This window comes from Oncorhynchus nerka, linkage group LG10 (genome assembly GCF_034236695.1).
Source record: "Oncorhynchus nerka isolate Pitt River linkage group LG10, Oner_Uvic_2.0, whole genome shotgun sequence".
Lineage (NCBI taxonomy): Eukaryota > Metazoa > Chordata > Actinopteri > Salmoniformes > Salmonidae > Oncorhynchus > Oncorhynchus nerka.
Window position 1 is genome coordinate 51912751 of NC_088405.1, and position 24026 is coordinate 51936776.

The 24026-nt window shown below is 44.9% G+C and overlaps 1 protein-coding gene across 4 annotated transcripts; it reads right to left on the reverse strand.

Moving 5' to 3' along the window:
• Nucleotides 1-295: 295 nt before the first annotated feature.
• On the reverse strand, nt 296-20083 carry LOC115135517 (CXXC-type zinc finger protein 5-like). 4 transcript variants are annotated; one of them, XM_029670284.2, is made up of 4 exons: nt 19975-20083; nt 19791-19860; nt 9320-10350; nt 296-1492 (listed from the first exon to the last, which is right to left on the reverse strand). In XM_029670284.2, the coding sequence occupies exons 3-4, from the start codon at nt 10124-10126 to the stop codon at nt 1451-1453; spliced, it is 849 nt and encodes a 282-aa protein (XP_029526144.1). In that variant the 5' UTR covers nt 10127-10350; nt 19791-19860; nt 19975-20083; the 3' UTR covers nt 296-1450. The 4 variants fall into 4 exon arrangements, with proteins under 4 accessions (XP_029526144.1, XP_029526140.1, XP_029526142.1 ...); XM_029670280.2 differs by having other exon boundaries at nt 296-1495; XM_029670282.2 differs by having other exon boundaries at nt 296-1495; nt 19787-19860.
• Nucleotides 20084-24026: the final 3943 nt, after the last annotated feature.

Consider the following 24026-nt stretch of genomic DNA (forward strand, 5'->3'; position numbering starts at 1 on the left):
TGGGAAACACTGACCAAAAACGTGGTTCCTACCCTGTCACACTATCGTTGTTGTCTGTATTGACTATCTATGAATGAATGAAACCAAGGACTCATGGTGAAACTCACCATTTCCTGATTCTGCTTTAATGAGTTGTATTTCCCACCCCATCCATTTTTTATTATTATATCCAATGATATGAAAAGGGAACAAATGTTTAATATTACTGGACATTTTCATACTTCAGAATTTTCTAAATTCCGTCATTGTTTTAGAAAAAAAACATGCAAAGACAAGTAAACAAACATCAGAACTGTAAATTTTGACACAAATACATGCATTCGTTTTTATTCACAAAAACCAGTCCAATTTTCTAAATGAATACAAACATCGCTGTTGTTTTAAAAGATGTAGCTACCAGCAACATAATCCCCCAAAAAACAAAGAAAAAAAAACTAAGAAATCTTTTTTCAGTGCGTTCAAATGGGTAGACCCAGAGCTAAGCTATTCCAAATGGAAGTGCTGTCTCCTAGTGCTGTCACCCTCTGTGCTATTCCAAATGGAAGTGCTGTCTCCTAGTGCTGTCGCCCTCTGCGTTGGGATCCTCATGACACACACTAGTTTGGGCCACAGGAACGTAAGGCTGCCAGTTTCACAAAATAAAAAGCTTGGAAATACAGGCGTGGAAAACACGGTTGGTTGGTTGGTTGCTTTGTTGGTTGGTTGGTTTGTTGGTTGGGGAGATTCCAGTTCTCTGGAGGATAGCATCATCCTGCTAAAGAGTCCCCTGGACTTCTGCCCGATGGGATAACAGTTGCTATTTCATTTCGATAAGTATTTGTACATTTTGAAATATCTCCTTGTTCTTTTACAAGACAACCAGTGATCCGTTTTCAAAACAATATTCGTAAAACAAAAAACAAATCATCAAATAGACAAGGCTTTAAGTTTAAGAACAATGGTGCTAAAATTACAATAGTGCCTGCCGTTAGCCACTAGTTTGAAAATATAGCCGTAAATGTACATTCTCTACACAAGTACTGTATCTTTCCACACGTGAACAACATTAACACCAAACACACAAATGAGTTGATTGTCCACACTCAGTCCGTCATTTCTGTTTGGCAACGAACAGTTCCATGTCTGAGAGACAGAAAAAACCTGCTGGAAAAAGGACAAAAGGTACCAAAATGGAAAACATAGAAAAGGGAATGAAAGTTGCCAATAGATATTTTTCTTTATGTTCAATTTTTGGTTCAAGGAATAAGCAGGTGCATCCATTACTCAATTTATTATTTTTTTTGTATCATTTCTGTTGAGTTCTTCTGTATATTTTTGTTGTTTGTTTGCTTGTCGGCCAGTGTCCGTGCCGAGACAATCCAAGCGAGAGTTGGCATTGCACTTGATCGCAGAGCTTTGGGTTTGGGTAGGTAAGGGGGTAAGGGGGTAAGGGTGGAGGAGGGTCAGAGTCTTACTGGAACCATCGGAATGCTGCTCCTGTAGGAAGCATCACCTTCTTAAGAGAAACGAAAAAAACAGAGAGAGCAGAGGGAAGGAGAGGGTTAGTAGATACAGGCTGAAGAAAACACATCCCGAGACCCATTGTAAACTGCAACATCTGCAGTTTTTTGTTCTCTCTCTCTCTTTCGCTCTCTCTTTCTCTCTGTGGACGTTTTTCTCCCCCAGACTAATGATTGAATAGATTCAGACAACAACATGCTCATCAAATCTCCACATCAAACACATTTACAGACACCATAACCCTCCATATCTGCCGACTCCTGTCTTCTGCTCTCTCTCTCTCTCTCTCTCTCTCTCTCTCTCTCTCTCTCTCTCTCTCTCTCTGTGTGTCTCTGTCTCTCTCTCTCTCTCTCTCTCTCTCTCTGTCTCTCTCTGTGTCTGTCCCCCCCCCATCCCCCCAAGGCTCTATCAGTGAAATCACTGCGTCCCACACAGACATATCCCCAGCCCTCCCCTCCTCCCTCACCTCTCTCTGGCCTTCTGGCACACACCCCACCCTCCTCCTTCATCAGCCATGGGCAATGGCCTTGGCTCCACGCGAAACTCGATATGGCACATTCATTATTTAGTCACCACGCAGTCACAGACCTCTCCCACCACACCATACCACACCACTCTCACGGGTGACACTGCTCTCTCTGTTCCTCCCTCACTCCTCTCTGTGTGGGATCTCCAGCTCTGACTGCATTGCACTAGGCAGGGCAGGCACCAATGCAATGCAGCTGCAGGGGTTCAGTGGTCGCCTGCCAGTCAGAAGACAGAGGACCACTGGGGCTCAGGCTCAGTCCCCAGAGCTGCAGCACGGCTAGCGTTCTGAAAAGCACAACTCTACTGCGGCACAGAATCTCACGTTAGCTAGAACTGCCCGGGGCCAGTCAGGAGTAGTGCCACAAACACTTACGCACCCACGCACACTCATTCCCTCACCAGGGCTTGACTTGGACTGAAATAGGTGCCGGTTCTCCATTTGGGTACTGTTGTTCATATTTAGGTGTAGGAGCTCCACAGTACTGTTGAGCGAATGTTCTATAAGAGGAACAGGAGCTGAAGCAGTAGAACATTGAGGCTCCAGCGAGCTCCTGCCCGATTCGAGCACAGTCCCTCACACACACTCACGCCTACCTCCACTCACGCATGTGAACATGCAGACACACACCTCCACACACACAGGCACAAATCACAACCGCACAAAAAGCACACGATTCAGACGCAATCTAAACGACGTACACACCATGAAGACAGTAAGAAGGTGGCAATTTGCTCGCCTGTCAGTCATACACACAGACAGCACGCAAATGATTTGCACGTCAACACACGCGCAGAGAAATGCTGAAAACGTCATATGTTGACAGCCAGGGCAAATGTTGGACACTAGAAAAGCAAGGAGGTCAAGGTGGTGCAAGGTCCATAAGCACCTCACTAATGACCTTTCACCTATGACACTCAGGCACATAGATGCTAACCTCAAGCCCTTTTTCCCACTGGGAACCAACACATTTAAAAAGGAAAAAAACTCTGAGCCAACACCTGTGACCTCCACTCTGCATAAACACGGTTGTTTGTCATGTCTGGCCTAGGGGGAGGGGACTCCCAAGGTCACAATCCATTCCAGGCGTCCATTTCAATGTCCAGCATCTTAATCTCTGTTTATTGATTTAACTATGAATATGCTACTGCTACTTTCCTCAATGGACGCTGCATATAGCCTATGCTTTCCTCCACCCAGGGGCCTTCTAGCCTTCCTTTAGCACACATACTGAGAGAATTGGTTAGCAGAACAGGTCATACTCTGAAATGGCTCCGGTATCTCATTTGTTATCTTATTTGTCCTGGCACAGTTGGACTGTGGTGGGGACAGCTGATCCAGGACCTGCTCGTAGGGGAGCGTTCTCTTTAGAGCAGAGCATTAGGCTAAAGACTCCCATCAATCACTTCCCACTGGACAGCCCCAGGTCCACTTGTCACAAGAGCCCTTTCACCCTGAGCCTTGATGCTGAGAGACCTCGGACAGTTTTAGACCGTGATGTCATCTCTCCCCTCTCGTAGGTAGGCTATGGGAGTCAATAACCCCACTGCTGTATGTGGGTTGAGCTGTCTGCAAGTACATCTGTCTGTCCGTACCTGTCTATCCTACTCCTAGCAGTTTCTGTGTCTGGCTGGCAACGTGCCTACTGATCTGTGCATCTCAATGTCAGGCTGCATGCCTGTGTGTCTCTGCGTCAGTCTGCATGCCTGTGTGTCTCGGCGTCAGTCTGCATGCCTGTGTGACTCTTTGTCAGTCTGCATGCCTGTGTGTCTCTGCGTCAGTCTGCATGCCTGTGTGACTCTGCGTCAGTCTGCTCTCCCAGTCTGCCGTTCGGTTTCTGAGAGGGAACACTAAGTGAAAACTCTCTGGCTCCAGTGTCCGCATGCCGCAAACTGGCCATATCGCCAGACATCTAATGCCTGTAGTGGGTCGGCTTGATCTGTCATCAGGGATACGATACTTGAAACGCACCAACACAGACACACAGTTATTGGTAAACACACAGCCATGGCAGAATGTTCATCAAACAGTGATGTATACACTTCAAACAAACAAACATTCACAAAAAAATAAAAAATCCCCCCCAGGCCCCAAGTGACCCTGACAAACAAATCCAAACAACAGACCATAGTACAGAAACACACTAGCATTAACAAATAAATACACAATGTAAACACAGATTGTGACCTAAAAATCGATACTTTTCTCACCTAGACAGCAAGTAGCAACAGTGAGACTGAGCCAGTCAACAGTGAGACTGAGCCAGTCAACAGTGAGACTGAGCCAGTCAACAGTGAGACTGAGCCAGTCAACAGTGAGACTGAGCCAGTTAACAGTGAGACTGAGCCAGTCAACAGTGAGACTGAGCCAGTCAACAGTGAGACTGAGCCAGTCAACAGTGAGACTGAGCCAGTCAACAGTGAGACTGAGCCAGTCAACAGTGAGACTGAGCCAGTCAATAGTGAGACTGAGCCAGTCAACAGTGAGACTGAGCCAGTCAACAGTGAGACTGAGCCAGTCAACAGTGAGACTGAGCCAGTCAATAGTGAGACTGAGCCAGTCAACAGTGAGACTGAGCCAGTCAACAGTGAGACTGAGCCAGTCAACAGTGAGACTGAGCCAGTCAACAGTGAGACTGAGCCAGTCAACAGTGAGACTGAGCCAGTCAACAGTGAGACTGAGCCAGTCAACAGTGAGACTGAGCCAGTTAACAGTGAGACTGAGCCAGTCAACAGTGAGACTGAGCCAGTCAACAGTGAGACTGAGCCAGTCAACAGTGAGACTGAGCCAGTCAACAGTGAGACTGAGCCAGTCAACAGTGAGACTGAGCCAGTCAATAGTGAGACTGAGCCAGTCAACAGTGAGACTGAGCCAGTCAACAGTGAGACTGAGCCAGTCAACAGTGAGACTGAGCCAGTCAATAGTGAGACGGAGCCAGTCAACAGTGAGACTGAGCCAGTCAACAGTGAGACTGAGCCAGTCAACAGTGAGACTGAGCCAGTCAATAGTGAGACTGAGCCAGTCAACAGTGAGACTAAGCCAGTCAACAGTGAGACTGAGCCAGTCAACAGTGAGACTGAGCCAGTCAACAGTGAGACTGAGCCAGTCAACAGTGAGACTGAGCCAGTCAACAGTGAGACTGAGCCAGTCAATAGTGAGACTAAGCCAGTCAACAGTGAGACTGAGCCAGTCAATAGTGAGACTAAGCCAGTCAACAGTGAGACTGAGCCAGTCAACAGTGAGACTGAGCCAGTCAATAGTGAGACTGCAACATGCTGCAGAAAGGGACTATTTCTGTTCAAATGTAGCGTTCCCAAAATAAATCCAGACATCTCCAGCCAGCGAGGTGTGAGGTGGCAAGGGCCTCGTCACGCTACCTCCCCCTAACTCTGTTTTTACAGCCATCTTTAGTCTGCCATGAGGTTTCGATGGGAAACCTTCAACACCCCCAAAACATGGAGCCGTCGGCCTCTCTTTCTATTCTCACATACACAGACCACATCTGTATAAACTTCAACTAATGTCCACTCACGTGCATCACAAACAACTAACACACACAGACCAACAATTAAAACCTTTAATAAAAATCTGTTGCAAATTTGTAATAAAGGAATTATAAATATGCTATCAAAAGCAGTGATAGTCGCTAAGGTCTCTGAGAAAATGTATACAAAACACAAAAACAACCTGTTTTTCCCCAGATTTCGGGCGTCTGAAGAGGTCAAAACAAACTCACCCACTCACACACACACACACACACACACACACACACACACACACACACACACACACACACACACACACACACACACACACACACACGCACACGCACGCACACACACACACACACACACACACACACAGAGAGAGGGAAACACACACACACACAGAGAGAGAGCGAGAGAGAGAGAAACACACACACTACAAGCACTATGGCTAACAGTCTATGCCACCTCGCTAAGTGATCCCCATCCATTAGCCTCCCTGTTAGACAGCCGGCTGTGTGTATGTGAGATGTGACACTCTGGGGCTGTTTCCACTACACTCCAGCTGAAGCAAACAGCAGATGACTGTCTGTGGCGTGCTGCTTCCGAGCCGGACCAGATGACCATGGCCCTCCATTTTGTCCCGGGTGCTGCTGCTCTGGTGTCACTGAACATGTCCTAACCTCAGTGACCAAGAGTAATGAGTGGGTTGGGCAATATTTTTCGAACCGTTCCATAATTCCCCAGTTAACAGAACATAAAACAGAGTAAACTAGATAATATTATCTGTACTGTCCACAGTGTGGTGATACTTAACAGGGGAACATAGGTTGACAGTACAAGCAGTGTAATCTACTGTAAAGACTGAATGAACCCCCTCCATTGACAACATGAACGGCAGTCCTCTCAGGCAAGCCCTAATAAATTATAAACCCGCACATCTGGAAGATCAAAGTAGGATATTGGGGGCCAAATTTCAGATGTGTTATTGTTCAAAATATGTTTTGTGCCATCGTTCTCACCTTTGACCTTCAGCACTACGATGACACAACTCGGTCTGACCTACTGACTGACTGTGCGAGTCGACTCTCTGGCCTACTGGCCTGTGGACCAACGCAGGCACTAACACAGAACAAGTTCTAGCCAGCATTGGCCTGCTAAGGGCCCGTTCAGATTAGGCATACCATTTTCTTTAAGATAGAAGAACTAACCCAATCTGAAGGAGAGGTCAACAGTTCATTCGATGCTAAGCTATTCCAAATGGAAATGCTAAACAGGTGTACATAGTTGTCCCGTTAACATCACATCAAGTGCCCTGCTAAGGCTGTCCTGCTGATGCGCTGCATGTGGAAAGCACGACAACAAGCATTCTGATTTTATTAGCAGCATAAAATCCTACAACTATCGGACATAAATCCATGGCAAACGGAGATTAGTTGGCTGCGATTCTCTCTTGTGGTTTCGGCGCGAAACAAACGCAGACGTCGACCTCATAGTGAAGGTTGCAGTCCATGCATATTCAATCACCTGTTGTTGATCTGATGCCGTGAACAACTGATGGACATTTCTGCCATGTGACCACTGATAGCATACCGCCAATCAATAACACACAGGAAATTCTATTACTATCACACATCCACAAGCATCTGATTACTTAAGAGAACCGTTTCAGAGTAAGGTTAGGGCTGTGCACAGTGCAACCATTTGACGTGACATCTGAAGTGGAATCCTGTCTTGATCACAAAAGCGATGATGGGGGGGGGGGGGGGGGCATGCGGGTCAAGCCCTGATTAATCTGAGTTGTTGCATGTGTGCTCGGGGGCACAATGACCAGATTACACCAGATGATACCCCACTGTCTCGTGAACGTGAGTATTGTAGTATATCTGTAGCAACAGGGAGATACTGTATTCAGGATCACAGCATTCTGCAGACTGTAACAGACATTGGTAGAGAGCCCACTTGTTATGGTCAGGACAGGATTGTGCACGAGCATAGCACATGTACAGAGTCCGCGTAAGATATTGCCGGCGTCGCTATTGGCGGAACAGAGGCCGACAGAGAAGAAAATGTCGATACCCAGGCAGCAGAACCTAAAGACACCACCATTGTCTTTCCATCTAAGAAAGGAACCATAAACTTTTGAATGTGATGCTCACCTCTTTTGTACAATTAACGGGGGTCAATTGATTTACCCCTCTTAACGGCGATTCAATATTGCGTAATGTCATCGTGACAATTGAGGTAATACACCAAAATATTGTCAGGGACGTTATGTCATTTGTCATCGCATGTTTATCAGAGCTTTTGGAGCAGTACTGACATCATGAATGTAATTGTCAAAGGTGCCCTAAAAACACGATCGGATATGCCACAGGAACTTCTCTGAGGTTACAAAAGGGTGACACTGATTTGAGTTTGGGCCCAGTGCCACTGAGGTGACCCAGATGAGAAGTTTGCAGGCAATTTAGCCAAAACAGGCGTGCCACAGGAGAGAGAGAGATCGGTCGAGAGGGGGGCGCCTGTGCCACACTGACACCTGGTGCTCCAGATGACAACCCCATGGCCAGATGGACCATGTCACACACACATATGCTCTGCCACACATACTACCCATCCAAAACATGTACACACAAACACATCCACAATGTCACGCACTGCAACACACACGGTCTCGGTCAAACATCTACAGAAACTCTTACAATCCTAAAAAAGCCCATCATACCCTCTCTCTCGTTCGTTCTATCTCCTCATTCCTCCTTACACACAAACCCGCAGGGCCACACTAATTTAGTAACATATCACACAAAACATCACGCGCACACACACACACATTTGTGTTAACAGAACATGCATTGAGCCCCCCCATCCCCCCCAGTCGAGAAATGCACAATCTACCTGTTCTGTGAGGGCATAAAATAAGAGCTGTGTATCATGGTGGGTGTGGAGAGGGGTATGCTCAGTGCGTGTGGAGGACAGATTAAAGAGACCCCATGGGGCATGTCTCTCCCCCCCCCCCACACACACACACACCCTCCCCCTCATCACCACCTGTTATTCTCCTGCTCTGCTCAAAGCCTCGCCCCATCAAAAAGACGCTCCACACCCTTCAGAGCAGAGCTCTATACATACACGCATAAAGTTGAGTTGTAAGTGTGTATGGTTAAGGTAAACTCCCAACACTCTTTCCACACCTACACTCTTTTGGCTCCCGGTAGAACCCTTTTTGGTTCCACGTAGAACCCTTTTTGGGTTCCATATAGAACCCTCTGTGGAAAGGGTCCTACATGGAACCTAAAAAGGGTTCCACCTGGAACCAAAAGAGTTCTACCTGGAACTAAAAAATGGGTCTTCAAAGGGCTGCTATGGGGACAGCCAAAGAACCCTTTTAGGTTCTTGATTGCATCTTTTTTGTGTACTGTATTTTATTTAACTAGGCAAGTCAGTTAAGAACAAATTCTTATTTACAATGACGGCCTACACCGACTAAACCCAGACAACGCTGGGCCAATTGTGCGCCGCCCTATGAGACTCCCAATCACAGCCGGATGTGATATAGCCTGGATTTGAACCAGGGTGTCTCTAGCACTGAAATGCAGTGCCTTAGACTGCTGTGACACTCGGGAGCCCATCCTGCCTGACCCTTCCTTCTATGACACTCTATGACCCTCTATGACCCTTCTATGACCCTCTATGACCCTCTATGACCCTTCTATGACCCTCTATGATCCTTCTATGACCCTTCTATGACACTCTATGACCCTCTATGACACTCTATGTCATTTTTAACCCCCCACTGAGCTCTTACCTCCAGAGCGGCAGACGGTTTCTTTTTCAGCTCCTCACATTTGCGGAACTTGCAGATCTGGTGGCCCGTTTTGCGGTTCCGGCAGCTGCTGCACGTCTCGCAGTTAATCCGCCGGCGGCAGGGCGGGCACATGCCGCAGCGTTTCCGCTTCTTTTTGCCGGAGTTGATGGCCGAGGCCAGCTCGCTCTGCGCCGGGTACTCGGCCAGGCCGGCCATGTGCAGCGCGCTGTCGGCCAAGAACACTCCTGCCGGTGTCATGATGAACAGCCCCGGGTTGAACGGGAAGCCGCCTCCAACACCGTACGGGAAGTCCGCAACACCGCCAACAGAGTCCACAGCAGACGCACCCTCCAAGTCGCTTGTCCCTGAGCCTGAATCGCTACCCCCCATCCCCATCCCCATCCCCCCCGGCAGCAGCATGTGCTCCATCCCAGCCCTCTTTAGCAGCTCCGCCGCCTGGGCAAAGTGCAGCAGGCCGTTCTGTCCCTCCAAGACCTGCTCCAGGGTCCGGTCCAGCTTGGCTGCCGCCAGCGCTGAGACGGTGGGCTGGGGCTGTGGGGGCGGCTGGGGCTTGGCCGGGTGGCTCTTGGCCTCTCCGTTGTGGTGTGCGTGTCCATTAGTGTTGGTGGGGCAGGCGGCTGTGTACTGGGAGAGGGTGCGGGACCTCTTAAGGCTCTTACTCAGGGGCTCACTGATGATGCCACTGCGGTTCCTGCGCTCGACGACAGGGACATCTTCCGTGCAGCTGTTCTGCTCCAGGGCCTCGGCTGTCCGGTCTCGGCTTCCCTCCGACCGTCCGCTAGACATGGTCCAGTGCGTGCAGGGCTGGGGGGGGTGGGGCGGGAGGGGGACAGGGGGCAAGCAGACGAGGGGGAGCCGATAGGTTCTCACAGTCTGCTCTGAGCCCAGGTGAGGTGGCACCTCCCCGCTGTGGACGAATCGGCCAGCCAATCACAGGCAGGCCCTAGAGCCCTGGCTCTCGCTCTAAACCTCAGCCCTCATCCGCATCCTTTCACTGGCAACCTACAAAACTGACACAGGGAGAGAGGAGAGCGAGAAGGGTCCTTCAATAACAGGCTCAGTGTTGGACCTAGACAGCATCTTAGTAAACAACCAACTCCATTGATATAAATGGGACAGCAACTCTGCCATGCCTTAATGTTACCTGTTTATTAGATTGAACACGGCTGGTGGAGAGAGAAAAAAAAACTGCAAAAACGAGACAGCTCACTCAGAGAGTATGTATCTAAACAGCTCACTCAGAGAGTATGTATCTAAACAGCTCACTCAGAGAGTATGTATCTAAACAGCTCACTCAGAGAGTATGTATCTAAACAGCTCACTCAGAGAGTATGTATCTAAACAGCTCACTCAGAGAGTATGTATCTAAACAGCTCACTCAGAGAGTATGTATCTAAACAGCTCACTCAGAGAGTATGTATCTAAACAGCTCACTCAGAGAGTATGTATCTAAACAGCTCACTCAGAGAGTATGTATCTAAACAGCTCACTCAGAGAGTATGTATCTAAACAGCTCACTCAGAGAGTATGTATCTAAACAGCTCACTCAGAGAGTATGTATCTAAACAGCTCACTCAGAGAGTATGTATCTAAACAGCTCACTCAGAGAGTATGTATCTAAACAGCTCACTCAGAGAGTATGTATCTAAACAGCTCACTCAGAGAGTATGTATCTAAACAGCTCACTCAGAGAGTATGTATCTAAACAGCTCACTCAGAGAGTATGTATCTAAACAGCTCACTCAGAGAGTATGTATCTAAACAGCTCACTCAGAGAGTATGTATCTAAACAGCTCACTCAGAGAGTATGTATCTAAACAGCTCACTCAGAGAGTATGTATCTAAACAGCTCACTCAGAGAGTATGTATCTAAACAGCTCACTCAGAGAGTATGTATCTAAACAGCTCACTCAGAGAGTATGTATCTAAACAGCTCACTCAGAGAGTATGTATCTAAACAGTTCACTCAGAGAGTATGTATCTAAACAGCTCACTCAGAGAGTATGTATCTAAACAGCTCACTCAGAGAGTATGTATCTAAACAGCTCACTCAGAGAGTATGTATCTAAACAGCTCACTCAGAGAGTATGTATCTAAACAGCTCACTCAGAGAGTATGTATCTAAACAGCTCACTCAGAGAGTATGTATCTAAACAGCTCACTCAGAGAGTATGTATCTAAACAGCTCACTCAGAGAGTATGTATCTAAACAGCTCACTCAGAGAGTATGTATCTAAACAGCTCATGAACACAGTGTAATAGCCCGGGAAGATGTGTCCACTTACACAACTAAACGTTCATCAACCCCCCCCCCCCCCCCCCAGACAGCGCTATGTTTTCTCCTCCAATTTCACCAATTTATGAGCTAATTCCCACCCTTTAGGTTTAGGTTGAATGCAGCCATAGTATTTCCCAGGAGAAAACCATGAAGAGCTGGCCTGTGGAGACACTCTTTCCATCAAAGGGATTTGTAACAATAATTCCCACACACTACATGCAGACACAATTGAAATCCATTTTCACATGAATTAAGACTTCAGACCATGAACAATCCCCACGTTGCCATCCCGCTCTCCTACTCCCAGAAACGTTGACTTAGTGTTAGTGGTGGTACCGCTGCTGGTGAGGGTCAAACTTCATGTATTTGAAGGATCTCCTGGCATGTGACAATGTTAAACATTTGTTTATGTATTTAATTGGAGAGTTTCATTCCAAAATGCAATATATCCAGTATTAGAAATGTGTTTTTATCTAATCGTGGCACGGGGGTGGTTCAAATGTGCTTGTTTGTAATCCATCACCTGATGGATTCATTTCAGAGAGGCAAATAATCATGTTCTGTTGCCAAATGCTATATATCCGCCACACTCTCAGAGAAATATTGCCAGGTTTTACACAATAGAATGTAACAAATAACTACAACTTTAATAAAAAAAGTATCAATAAAGTAATATGACATCTGTATGTAAAATATATACATTTAGTTATTTAGCAGATTTAAGTCTTATTCAGAGTGACATGCAGTTAGTCCATTCATCTTAAGATCGCTAGGTGAGGCAACCATATATCACAGTCAAATATACAGGATACGGACGATCCATTCCAACTCAAAAATGGATGTATAGTGTTTTGCATCAAACTCCATATTAATACTAAAATCCATGAATTAAAAATATGAGAACACTAATATTTGACAAACACATGAAGGTACCCATAAAAAAAAAATCCTTTCTGATTGAAATAAACGTGTGTGTATATTGTTTTGGATCAAAACTCTTCAATTGACTAGAGCAAAGATGTTGACATAGTTTGCATATCTTGTGTATATAGGCATACATCAAATCTTTGTAGATGAATAGTCACTTTAATAAATCTACCTACATGGACGTACATACAGTTGAAGTCGGAAGTTTACATACACTTAGGTTGGAGTCATTAAAACTCATTATTCAACCACTCCACACATTTGTTGTTAACAAACTATAATTTTGGCAAGCCGGTTAGTACATCTACTTTGTGCATGACACAAGTAATTTTTCCAACAATTGTTTACAGACAGATTATTTCATTTATAATTCACTGTATCACAATTCCAGTGGGTCAGAAATGTACATATACTAAGTTGACTGTGCCTTGAAACAGCTTGGAAAATTCCAGAAAATTATGTCATGGCTTTAGAAGCTTCTGATAGGCTAATTGACATAATCTGAATCAATTGGAGATGTACCTGTGGATGTATTTCAAAGCCTACCTTCAAACTCAGTGCCTCTTTGCTTGACATCATAGGAAAATCAAAAGAAATAAGCCAAGACCTCAGAAAACAAAATTGCTGACCTCCACAAGTCTGGTTCATCCTTGGGAGCAATTTTCAAACGCCTGAAGGTACCACGTTCATCTGTACAAACAATAGTACGCAAGAATAAACACCATGGGACCACGCAGCCATCATACCGCTCAGGAAGGACATGCGTTCTGTCTCCTCAAATCAAATAAAATTGTATTTGTCACATACACATGGTTAGCAGATGTTAATGCGAGTGTAGCAAAATGATTGTGCTTCTAGTTCCGATAATGCAGTAATAACCAACGAGTAATCGAACCTAATAATTCCACAACTACTACCTTATACACACAAGTGTAAAGGGATAAAGAATATGTACATAAAGATATATGAATGAGTGATGGTACAGAACGGCATAGGCAAGATGCAGTTGATGGTATAGAGTACAGTATATACATATGAGATGAGTAATGTAGGGTATGTAAACATAAAGTGGCATAGTTTAAAGTGGCTAGTGATACATGTATTACATAAAGATGCCAAGATGCAGTAGATGATAAAGAGTACAGTATATACATATACGTATGAGATTAGTAATGGAGGGTATGTAAACATGATATTAAGTGGCATTGTTTAAAGTGGCTAGTGATACATTTTTTACATCAATTTCCATTATTAAAGTGGCTGGAGTTGAGTCAGTATGTTGGCAGAAGCCACTCAATGTTAGTGGTGGCTGTTTAACAGTCTGATGGCCTTGAGATAGAAGCTGTTTTTCAGTCTCTCGGTCCCTGCTTTGATGCACCTGTACTGACCTCGCCTTCTAGATGATAGCGGGGTGAACAGGCAGTGGCTCGGGTGCTTTGCTGCAGGTGGGACTGGTGCACTTCACAAAATAGATGGCATAATGAGGGAGGAAGATTATGTGGATATATTGAGGCAACATCTCAAGACATCAGTCAGGAAGTTAAAGCTTGGTCACAAATGGTTCTTCCATATGGACAATGACCCCAAGCATACTTCCAAAGTTGTGGCAAAATGGCTTAAGGACAACAAAGTCAAGGTATTGGAGTGGCCATCACAAAGCACTGACCTAAATCCCAAAGAGAATTTGTGGGCAGAACTGAAAAAGCGTGTGCAAGAAAGGAGGCCTACAAGCCTGACTCAGTTACACCAACTCTGTCAGGAGGAATGGGCGATAATTCATACAACTTATTGTGGGAAGCTTGTGGAAGGCTACCCAAAACATTTGACCCAAGTTAAACAATTTAAAGGCAATGCTTCCAAATACTAATTGAGTGTATGTACACTTCTGACCCACTGAGAATGTGATGAAAGAAATAAAAGCTGAAATAAATCATTCTCTCTACTATTATTCTGACATTTCACATTCTTAAAATAAAGTGGTGATCCTAACTGACCTAAAACAGGGAATTTTTTACTCAGATTAAATGTCAGGAATTATGAAAAACTGAGTTTAAATGTATTTGGCTAAGGTGTATGTAAACGTCTGACTTCAACTGTATTACCTCAATTTCTTGACTAACCTGTGCCCCCACACATTGACTCTGTACAGGTACCCATTGTATATAGCCTCGCTATTGTTATTTTACTGCTGCTCTTTCATTATTTATTACTTTCATTTCTTACTTTTAAAAGGTATTTTTCTTAAAACTGCATTGTTAGTTAAGGGCTTGTCAGTAAGCATTTCACTGTAAGGTTACACATGTTGTAATCGGCGCATGTGACAAATGAAATTAGATTTTGAATTAACACACAAAAAGCCATTTAGAAAAATAAACAAACACAGGTTGACCACTTACAACACTGTACGTTTGTTGGTTGTCATACTTCATGACATCATCAACCCTCAAAAAACATATACAAAAGATAAGGTGCTAATGTTGTAATCTGAACTCATATGCCTTGTGGATGCCCTACTTTCGGTCCAATTAGCTGTGTTCACATATAAGGGTGGTATCGCCTATGATAATCAATAATGTTGTGTTCAAAAAAGAATGGAGGATGTGCACAGATAGTGGAGGACAGTGTCATGGCATGGGTCAAGTTGGTTGTCTCTTTTAACCCTCCTGCTGTGTTCAAGGTCGAATTGGACAAGTTATCTCTGAAAAATGTAGTTCATTTAAACTGATTGTCATCAGGTTCCATGACTTTGTCCACTCAGGGCATCTGAACACACAAGATACATGTGGATGATTTTCATTACATTTTGGGTGTTTTATTTAACTTTTGTACACCTGTGGTGTTCCCGGTCAAAAATGACCCGTCATTAGGAATGAATGGCTGAGACTACAATTAGTGTATAAAATTGAGTTCAGGCACATGCCCATTCATCAGATGGACACACTTCCTCTCCCAGACCCCCACATACATGTGTGTTTGAGCGAGCAAACACACACACACACACACACACACACACACACACACACACACACACACACACACACACACACACACACACACACACACACACACACACACACACACACACACCTCACTCCCCTTCTTGGCTTCCATGGCAACCCCCCACGAGAACCTTTCCCCAATAGAATTTTTCCCCCATGGGAACCACACCTGTTGGCATTCTCACAGACAATCGCAAACATTTTTCAATAATATATAGAACTTTTCTCGCAGTTCTGGTATATAAAGCTTTTTTTGAGGCCTTGCTCACAATTAATTCTGTGGCAGCACACTGACCAAACGATATACTGTATGTGAGGCTCTTGATAATATCTTTGATCATGACACTGGTGAGGAGGAGAGAGTCCTTGTTAAACTTTGCCACAAAGTAGTCTGTGATAAATAGCACAATATGTTTCATCTGAGTATTTGTTGTAGTCATAATAATCCATACATTATGCTTTATTTACTCAAAAACAAGTTGTATGAGCTCAGGTCAATGAGGCCTACCGGCCATCAATAGCAAATAGAAGTTCAAAACGAGTCATGTTCACAAGTTGATAAAAAGATCTAAAAGATTAGGCGATAATATATGTATTATTATGGATTTATAATCAGCTATAATGGGGACGGTCATTTTGGACCGGGAACACAGAATTAATTAACATGAAACGAACACAACAGGAGGGTTAAAATGCTGCTTGACAGTCTCTCTTGGGGAACATCTTATTATTCTCTATGAAACCATTTAATTTGCACAATCCAAGAATTGAAAAACAACCAATTTGCTGGTTGGGTATTTTTTCCCAATTCATTCATAAATTAAAATGGACTGAAATGGATTTGACTCCAACACTTTATCCAGAGTGTGTACAGCTGAAAGATCCCAATGGCCAACCTTCTATGAAGAGACACACTACCCCACTGACCTGTCCCCACTCACAAACAAGCACCTCCCTTAGAAAAACGGAGGAAATGGCCGGGCCAGTCCTTATAAGGGAAACAAAGGGAAGGGGAGGGAGAGAGGATGGGGTCTGCGCAGTGTGTGGAAATTGGAAGGCCAAAATTAGTGGGAGGTAAAGCTTCAAAGGCAGGAGCGCAGCCCCCGCATTCTCACCAGCTCAGGGGTCTGTGGCGCCAGCAGACTGGAGCCAGCAACTCAGCTCCTCTCCCTGCTCTCCTGCTCTGAGTCTGACCAGGGCTCTGCTCTCTCTTGCTGCTGCTACAGGGCCGCCCGCCTGCTCCACTAACGTCTATGCCTGTGTGTGTGTGTGTGTGTGTGTGTGTGTGTGTGTGTGTGTGTGTGTGTGTGTGTGTGTGTGTGTGTCTCTCTCTTTCTCCTGTCCTTGCCTCACTCCGTCTATGCTGAGTGTCTCTCTGTCTGACCCACATCCTTTGCACTCTTTCCATCTCCATCAAACGTGAACACGTCATTCACAGTCCATCTTTCCCAACCATCTCAGTGCCTCTTCTCACTCTACCATCCGTCTTCCAATGGCAAGGCCATGCCTTTCTAATAGTCTCTGTCCCACCTCCATATCATTCACAGTGACTCCTTGCCCCTTGACCACATTCCTTCTTGTTTTCACCCGTTCTCCTGATATCACTCTCACTCTGCTCCTCCGCCATGTCATTCACACACTCCACCTGTGCAGGGGCGGCAAGTAGCCTAGTGGTTAGAGCGTTGGGCCAGTAAGCAGAAGGTTGCTGGATCGAATCCCTGAGCTGAGAAGGTAAAAAATCTGTTGTTCTGCCCCTGAGCAAGGCAGTTAACCCACTGTTCCCCGGGCACAGAATACGTGGATGTCGATTAAGGCAGCCCCCCCCCCCCCCGCACCTCTCTGATTCAGAGGGGTTGGGTTAAATGCGGGGAAACACATTTCAGTTGAATACATTCAGTTGGACAAATGATATCTCTTCCAGACCCTAGACTGATCATCTCTTCTCTGTCACTCAACAGTCCCCCAGTTTCTGTGACCAAAGTATTCTCTCTGAATAGAATTATCCCAAATGCTGATACTGTTGAGATGATGGTGATTAGAAAAGCAAGGGTGAATGCACAATGAGGAACAAGTTGGTGAAAAAAAAAACAACAACAACATATATTACTGGGGGAAAATGTATCTTCCTCAATGACGTCATTACCCATCATGCCAATGGTAGCCTTAGGTTATAACTTCTACCACAGCTTCTTCCTCCTGCTCAACTTCTCCTAACAGCATCACAAATAGGACTGCCGTAATAAAACATAATAATACTTTCCAACTATACTTTGACTGAAGCACCCACTCTCCCTGCTCATATAGGTCTACACTGATTATGTCGGGGGGGGGCTGCTAGAGACATGGCTCGTGCTTCATCCCTGGAGGTCAGCGCGCAGCGGTAATTGGGCCCTCTCTGCTGAATAAACCATCCCAAGGAGTCTTTCCATACAGGCTCCCCAAGGCCAACGAGAAAGGGAGCTGTCTGGAATATACAAACAAAACGGACTAACCCACGAGCGGAACTGAACAATCTTTGAAATCTGCAAGTGGAAAAAGTCATACTGAAGTGTGTATGATATAGGCCTAATGAATCATTTCGATTTTTAGAACATAGAATGAATATTCCTCAAAGTATTTTGCTGTATTCATAAAATCCTCATTAGGCCGATGAAAAAATAACCACAGCCTATAAAAAGAACGGGTCTAGTAGGCAAACAAATAAACAGATAGGTCTAAACTATTTAGGGTATTAAAATTGGGATAGATAATACTGTCAGTATGGCAAAATAGGGCATTTATTGCAATAGTTTTCGGTCCATATTTGCTGTCAGTGTAAAAAATAACATGTAGGCCTATTAAGAAATAAATATTCATTTTTGGCATCAATCATAACACCAAAACATCTAACAACAAGCCATGCCAAGTCTATGTTGTGGGACGCTGCAAGGTAGCTCAGCTAGAGGCTACTTCTTGGTTCAGGTAATGCAGAACCAAAGACAACATTTCCCTTCCCTTCAAACGCACGATCACGCAGACACGCACATCTATCTTGCTAGTCCTCTCCCTCAGTCCTCTCCCTCACACACACTAGCACGCACACACACCGTCAGGCACATTTGTGCACGAGACCCAAGGAAGTTTATAAAGACCAGAATTAAATATCCAACCTGCTGCGTATCTCTGTCCCCCCCTTCCCATTCCTGAGTTAAAATAAACAAAAGTATATCCGTGCGATGGTGTGTTAAATCGTTACTAACTATTTGTGTAAAATCGTGACTAATTATTTGCATAAACATGCAGCATAAGAGCGCCACTACCGGTGGCGGATTGCGGCAGTACCAGGGGGGTCGCGGTAAATCCAGGCTTGCAGAGGCGATACAGCACAGAGACATCGCGCGCAAGAGACTGGCTGATCGTCGCATGCGGGAACAATGAAGAACAAACACGTTCGCTCTACAATAAAATCACTCAGAGAACACCTGTCATACTGTTCTACGGATGACTCGGCTATAGGCTAAATCGAAAACAAATCCCAAAAAATCTTGCTCGTTTTTCGGCCATTAGCCTATGCATTTTCACAAAAGCATTTGTTGATGATTCAAGGGAACACTGCAGAAAATAAAAGTTCCGTTTAAATGTATCTCTAGGTAAAGAGATGCCTTATCACCACCTGACATTAAAAAGATTACAACCAGAAACGTCATCAAGACCCAACGCAAACTGCCATAATTTCAATGGAAAATATTTCTGGAGAGCGTAGAGTTTCTTGGAGCGCATGTCATTATCAGATGATTCACACTTTCATTATTCACCCCAAAAATCTTTGAATGAAATGAACAGCTCTCCACAATTCTACAAACCTCGAGAGCATTGCCAAATGATCGATGAAAAATGTACAAATGAGGATAGAATGTGACAGCAGAATGACGATTATGGCCATTCAAAAATATCAAGCCAATAACCGTGCATGCATCACATGCATCCGAGACCAGCGGATCCTAATTGTATCTAAAAATTAAAGCAGCACAAAAAAATACCTTTTGTCTGGACTCAATGATCTGAAACCCCGGTCTCTGCGGTGCCAGCGTATGGTCTGCACCAGCACGTTTGAGAAGAACCATTCTCCCATTCTCCCAGTTAACTTGATCGTTAAGGAAGATGACATCCCCAACTTTCAGCAGACTTCAACAAAGTATGACCCCCCCCCCTCCCTCCTATGTATCTGCATATTTGCAAACACTCTCTCTTTTTTGTTCGCACCTACCAAAGCGGTTCCGAGTGGAGGGGAGGGCTCCCACTGTCCAAGCCGTCCGTCTCCAAGCTTTACCGTAGAGCTTGATGTGAAAAAAATAAAGGGAAAAACATTACACTAAACCAATTAAATTAATATAGTCCTCGCCTGTATAGAACAAGCGGGAAATATAATAAGAAATGATTGTAAAACGTACTTTCTCGGAAGCTGAGCGTGTGGGATCTCCAACCTTTTCGATTCTCGCAATCCCACCTACATCCCCGCTCGCCGAGAAGAACATGCAAACACATTTCATCGATTTTTGGAGCTTCTCGGAAAAACCGAACTGGATTTTCGGCAGCATGGCGACAGAAAATAATATACCTTTTATACTTTTTAAAATATAGCGATATTACTCTTCTCGAGGCTTTCAGGTGCTCGACTTTGAATATTCAAGGGGCGTGTAAATGAAGAACATGTTTGTTATTAAAGCTTGACATATTTATGACTTTGAGATGCATTTGACTGGTTGTTGTGGCTCCCATCAGTGCTGGCTGTAGGCACATTATGATTAGTTTCTCTCTGTATGAGCGCAAGTTGATATTTCGTCATACCTCTTTAAGACTTAACTTTCCTTTAACACATTCATGTTTACAAATAACTTTCACAGTGCATCCATCAATATGGAAACATATCCGATGGTTAATATTGCACGGACAAAAACCAATATTTTTCTCTTGTTTGATTTTCAGTGATGGAGATCCACATGTGTGTGAACCTAGCCTGTTAATGCGAAGTGTCAAGGTCTAGGCTATTACCTTGTTTTAAAAAATCGCCTAATCCTACCAAAGTATGGTAAGATGCGCTATTGCAATTCCCCTTTCCAGTAAGCAATGAGTCTGATTTGCAAAACAACATAATTGTCTTGATGGTAAGAACTTCATTATTATAAATTGACATCATGTTGTCCTTCATTGATATTTTTCTAATTTAGGATGATAACGCGTTCGTGTGGCATGTCACTGGTGGTTTCTGATTGTAACCATGTTTATTTTACGCAGCGGCTGACGGTGCGTAATTAGGTAATTAGACGATGGGTTGTTTTTCACACTCGAAGCGGTGTGTGCGCTCAGTCGCTACTCGCTATGTTATCGCCCATGACCGGTGCGCTCGGCTCCTCTTCTCGCTCAAACCAAGAGTCCACTCCACCTCTTTCGAATGTCCTGTCTACTGGCAGGCGTCCAACCGAAGTGTGTGGAAATGACACCGCCAGGGCGGCAGAGATTTTCCTTCATTTCTCTCCTTCCCAATTGCAGACGGGCTGACATTGGCTAGAAAGTGGAGCAGCTCGTCAGGGACAATCAATGCGAATCGATCGAGCCGTGCGGTTGAGGTTGCGAGCTGGAAAATAACGCGGCAGCTTGAGAGAGGGAGAGAGAGGGAGGGGTGTTCAACACTGGCAGTAGTCAGCCTACCTCCCGCACACAAAAACACCCTCTCACTTGGACATACACATATACACACACAGTGTAAACCTTAATCTGTCACCAAACGGAGCCTTGCGGTCACTATTACGCAGAGCAATTTCATGCGTAATGAGTAATGCATTAATGTGTACTTGTGTTCACATCCTCAAAAATAAAATATAAATAATGTTAGTAAACACTAATTGTAATTGACATGTCCATGACACGACCTATTAAAATTACCAACTTTATCATCAATGTTTTAAGCATCGCATAATCTGCAAAACAAATGGGCACATTTGGGCACTTAAGAGCTATCCATTGAAGCACCAAACATTTACTTAATTACTGGGTTTGAAACCAAAGTTGAATTGTTATTACGCTCAATTCACACCTCACGTTCTGTGGAGGAATTACTAATGTGACAGGTAAGCATGGATCGCTTGGTTTGGGTCTCTTGTGATTACTTATCTCCTTGTTTGTTTAACTCATCATGCCATTTGTTGTAATTTAGCCAAGCCAAACGTTTATATTCTCTCCATGTCAGTCGAATATAGGCTATAGGTTGGTGTTGCTAGACTACCCGTAGGGCCAAAATGTACCATTAATCTATTAAATTAATAGTGCTGTTCCGCCATTTGGTTTATTATCATTCGAAAATTATTATTAGCATGTTTACCTGTAGGCTTCTGTGTTTACTGAGAGTGGCCGTGGGATAACAAGCAAGGGTTCGGTTCAAGGTAAATGCACAATGGTCGCATCTATTCCCACAAGACGTACTGCCGTGCATAAATTGGACACGCATTTCTCCGTAATCCCTGGAGTGTCTAGCTTGGCTCTGGCAATATGCCGGGTCTCACCCTATCTCATATTAAGAAGACGTCAATCCCCTCGTCATCCCTTGCGCCTTTGGAAATCACTTTCATGCCGACCATCAGCCATACCAACTCTAAACTCCGAGGCATGTGCATAGTGGAGTAGGGTGTGCACGAAATTTGAGGAACGGCGCGTATGTACTGCAAGGGGTCAATATTTACCACGTTACCAAAATATGGGTTATAACACTTATAACTGAACTCTTGTAATTGGTCACATGGGCCTATTCATTTCAAATTGATTAAAAGCACGCAGACATGAGTCCCTCACTTTGATTTGACATATAGTGTAGAGGAGCGCCTGTGCATCCTTGTTATTTTAAAATGTCCAGACTGACCACATTTTTCCTGTCCGCTCTAGGCTTGTCTACATTCCTGATCTGGACCCTCAGAAGTCAATCTCTCTCACACACTCACGCACGTGCACACACACACGCACGCACGCACGCACGCGCACACACACACACACACACACACACACACACACACACACACACACACACACACACACACACACACACACACACACACACACACACACACACACACACACACACACACACACACACACACACACACACAGAGGTTAGGCATCATAGTTTCCGAAATTGTATTTTTTTCCACTGGTATGGGGTGTGTCATAGAGAGTGTTACATCGAGAGAGCAATGGGTGAGAGAGTGGCCATGGGTAGGAGGCAGCAGCAAGCTGTGACACAGGAGACGTTCTTGTGGGAGCGCTGAGCCCTGGGGCTGCAGCCACACTCGGCTCTTTGTTGTTTTCTCTCTGTGCTAAGCGAGGCAGAGTACTTTCCTGAGCCGGCCGGGGGATTAGTGTTACACGGCCTCTTTCTCCAGCTGCACACATGACCAGCGCCACAGGAGAGACTCTAAAGGAAGCCTAGAAGAGGAGTGAGGGGTGAGAGGAAGGGAGAGAGAGAGAGATGAACATCCGGTTTCTCAGACACTGAGTACTGTTGCAAGACACGCACGTTCTCCAAACCTCACAGTGCAGCTCCCCTTTCTCACTCCCACACACCCTTATGAGAAGACAGTACCTCACCTCCCTGTGCAGCTGTCTTCCCCACCGTACACTTCCTGTTTTAGTCCAGAGGCTCATCCCATTCATCTGGCTGGCCTCCCTCCACTCATCAGTCCCCTCAGTATTGCCAAATTCAAGGACACACAAAATGAAGTAATCCCCCCCCCCCCCCCCCCCCCCCCTTAAAAGATTTAGATGCACTACTGTTCCACTGGATGTCATAAGGTGAATGCACCAATTTGTAAGTCACTCTGGATAAGAGCGTCTGCTAAATGACTTAAATGTAATTAAATGTATGTGGAAGGGTATTGGGCTCTGCCTCAAGCCCCTGTAGTGAATGAAAGAACCATAGTTTTGTTGGTGATATGCGTTCTCTGTGTGGGCAAATGTCCTCACCACAAGGTATATGACTCAAATATGCAGTAGAGTAGACTATAGTAGACTTTACCTGCGCCTCATCGCTCCAAGCTGCAGTGGGCTGCTGGCAGTCAACACTGGCGCGATTTCAAGGATTTGTTGTTCAGACCGCAAGCAATCACATGTTCATTCTCTGTACTCAGAATGTGATAGTCCGCAAACTACCCTTGGGATCCACGGAAAATGGACATAGTCATTATATAGATTTAACATATGTTTACGGTATCTAATGGCATTTAACTAAGACATCTCATCCACCTCTTAATTGACCACAGCCACTGTAAATGCCAGTGGCTAGCTGATTGTGGCCCTCAAATGAATGGCACAAGCCGTTAAGCCTACATTATGAAAAATCGAACTAACATTAGAGCCAAACCCAATGATAGACCGCCATCTAGTGGGAGAATAAAAAATCTCATTTGTGGCCTGGAAATAAAGACACCTTTATTTGTATATTGTACATAAAGGTCTA

Excerpts from the sequence above, each read along its gene's own strand:
- LOC115135517 (XM_029670280.2), bottom strand. The coding sequence starts at position 10,126 with ATGTCTAGCGGACGGTCGGAGGGAAGCCGAGACCGGACAGCCGAGGCC. Across the intron at positions 1,496-9,319 it reads AACCGTCTGCCGCTCTGGAG|AAGGTGATGCTTCCTACAGG; the intron begins GTAAGAGCTCAG and ends GTTTCTCTTAAG.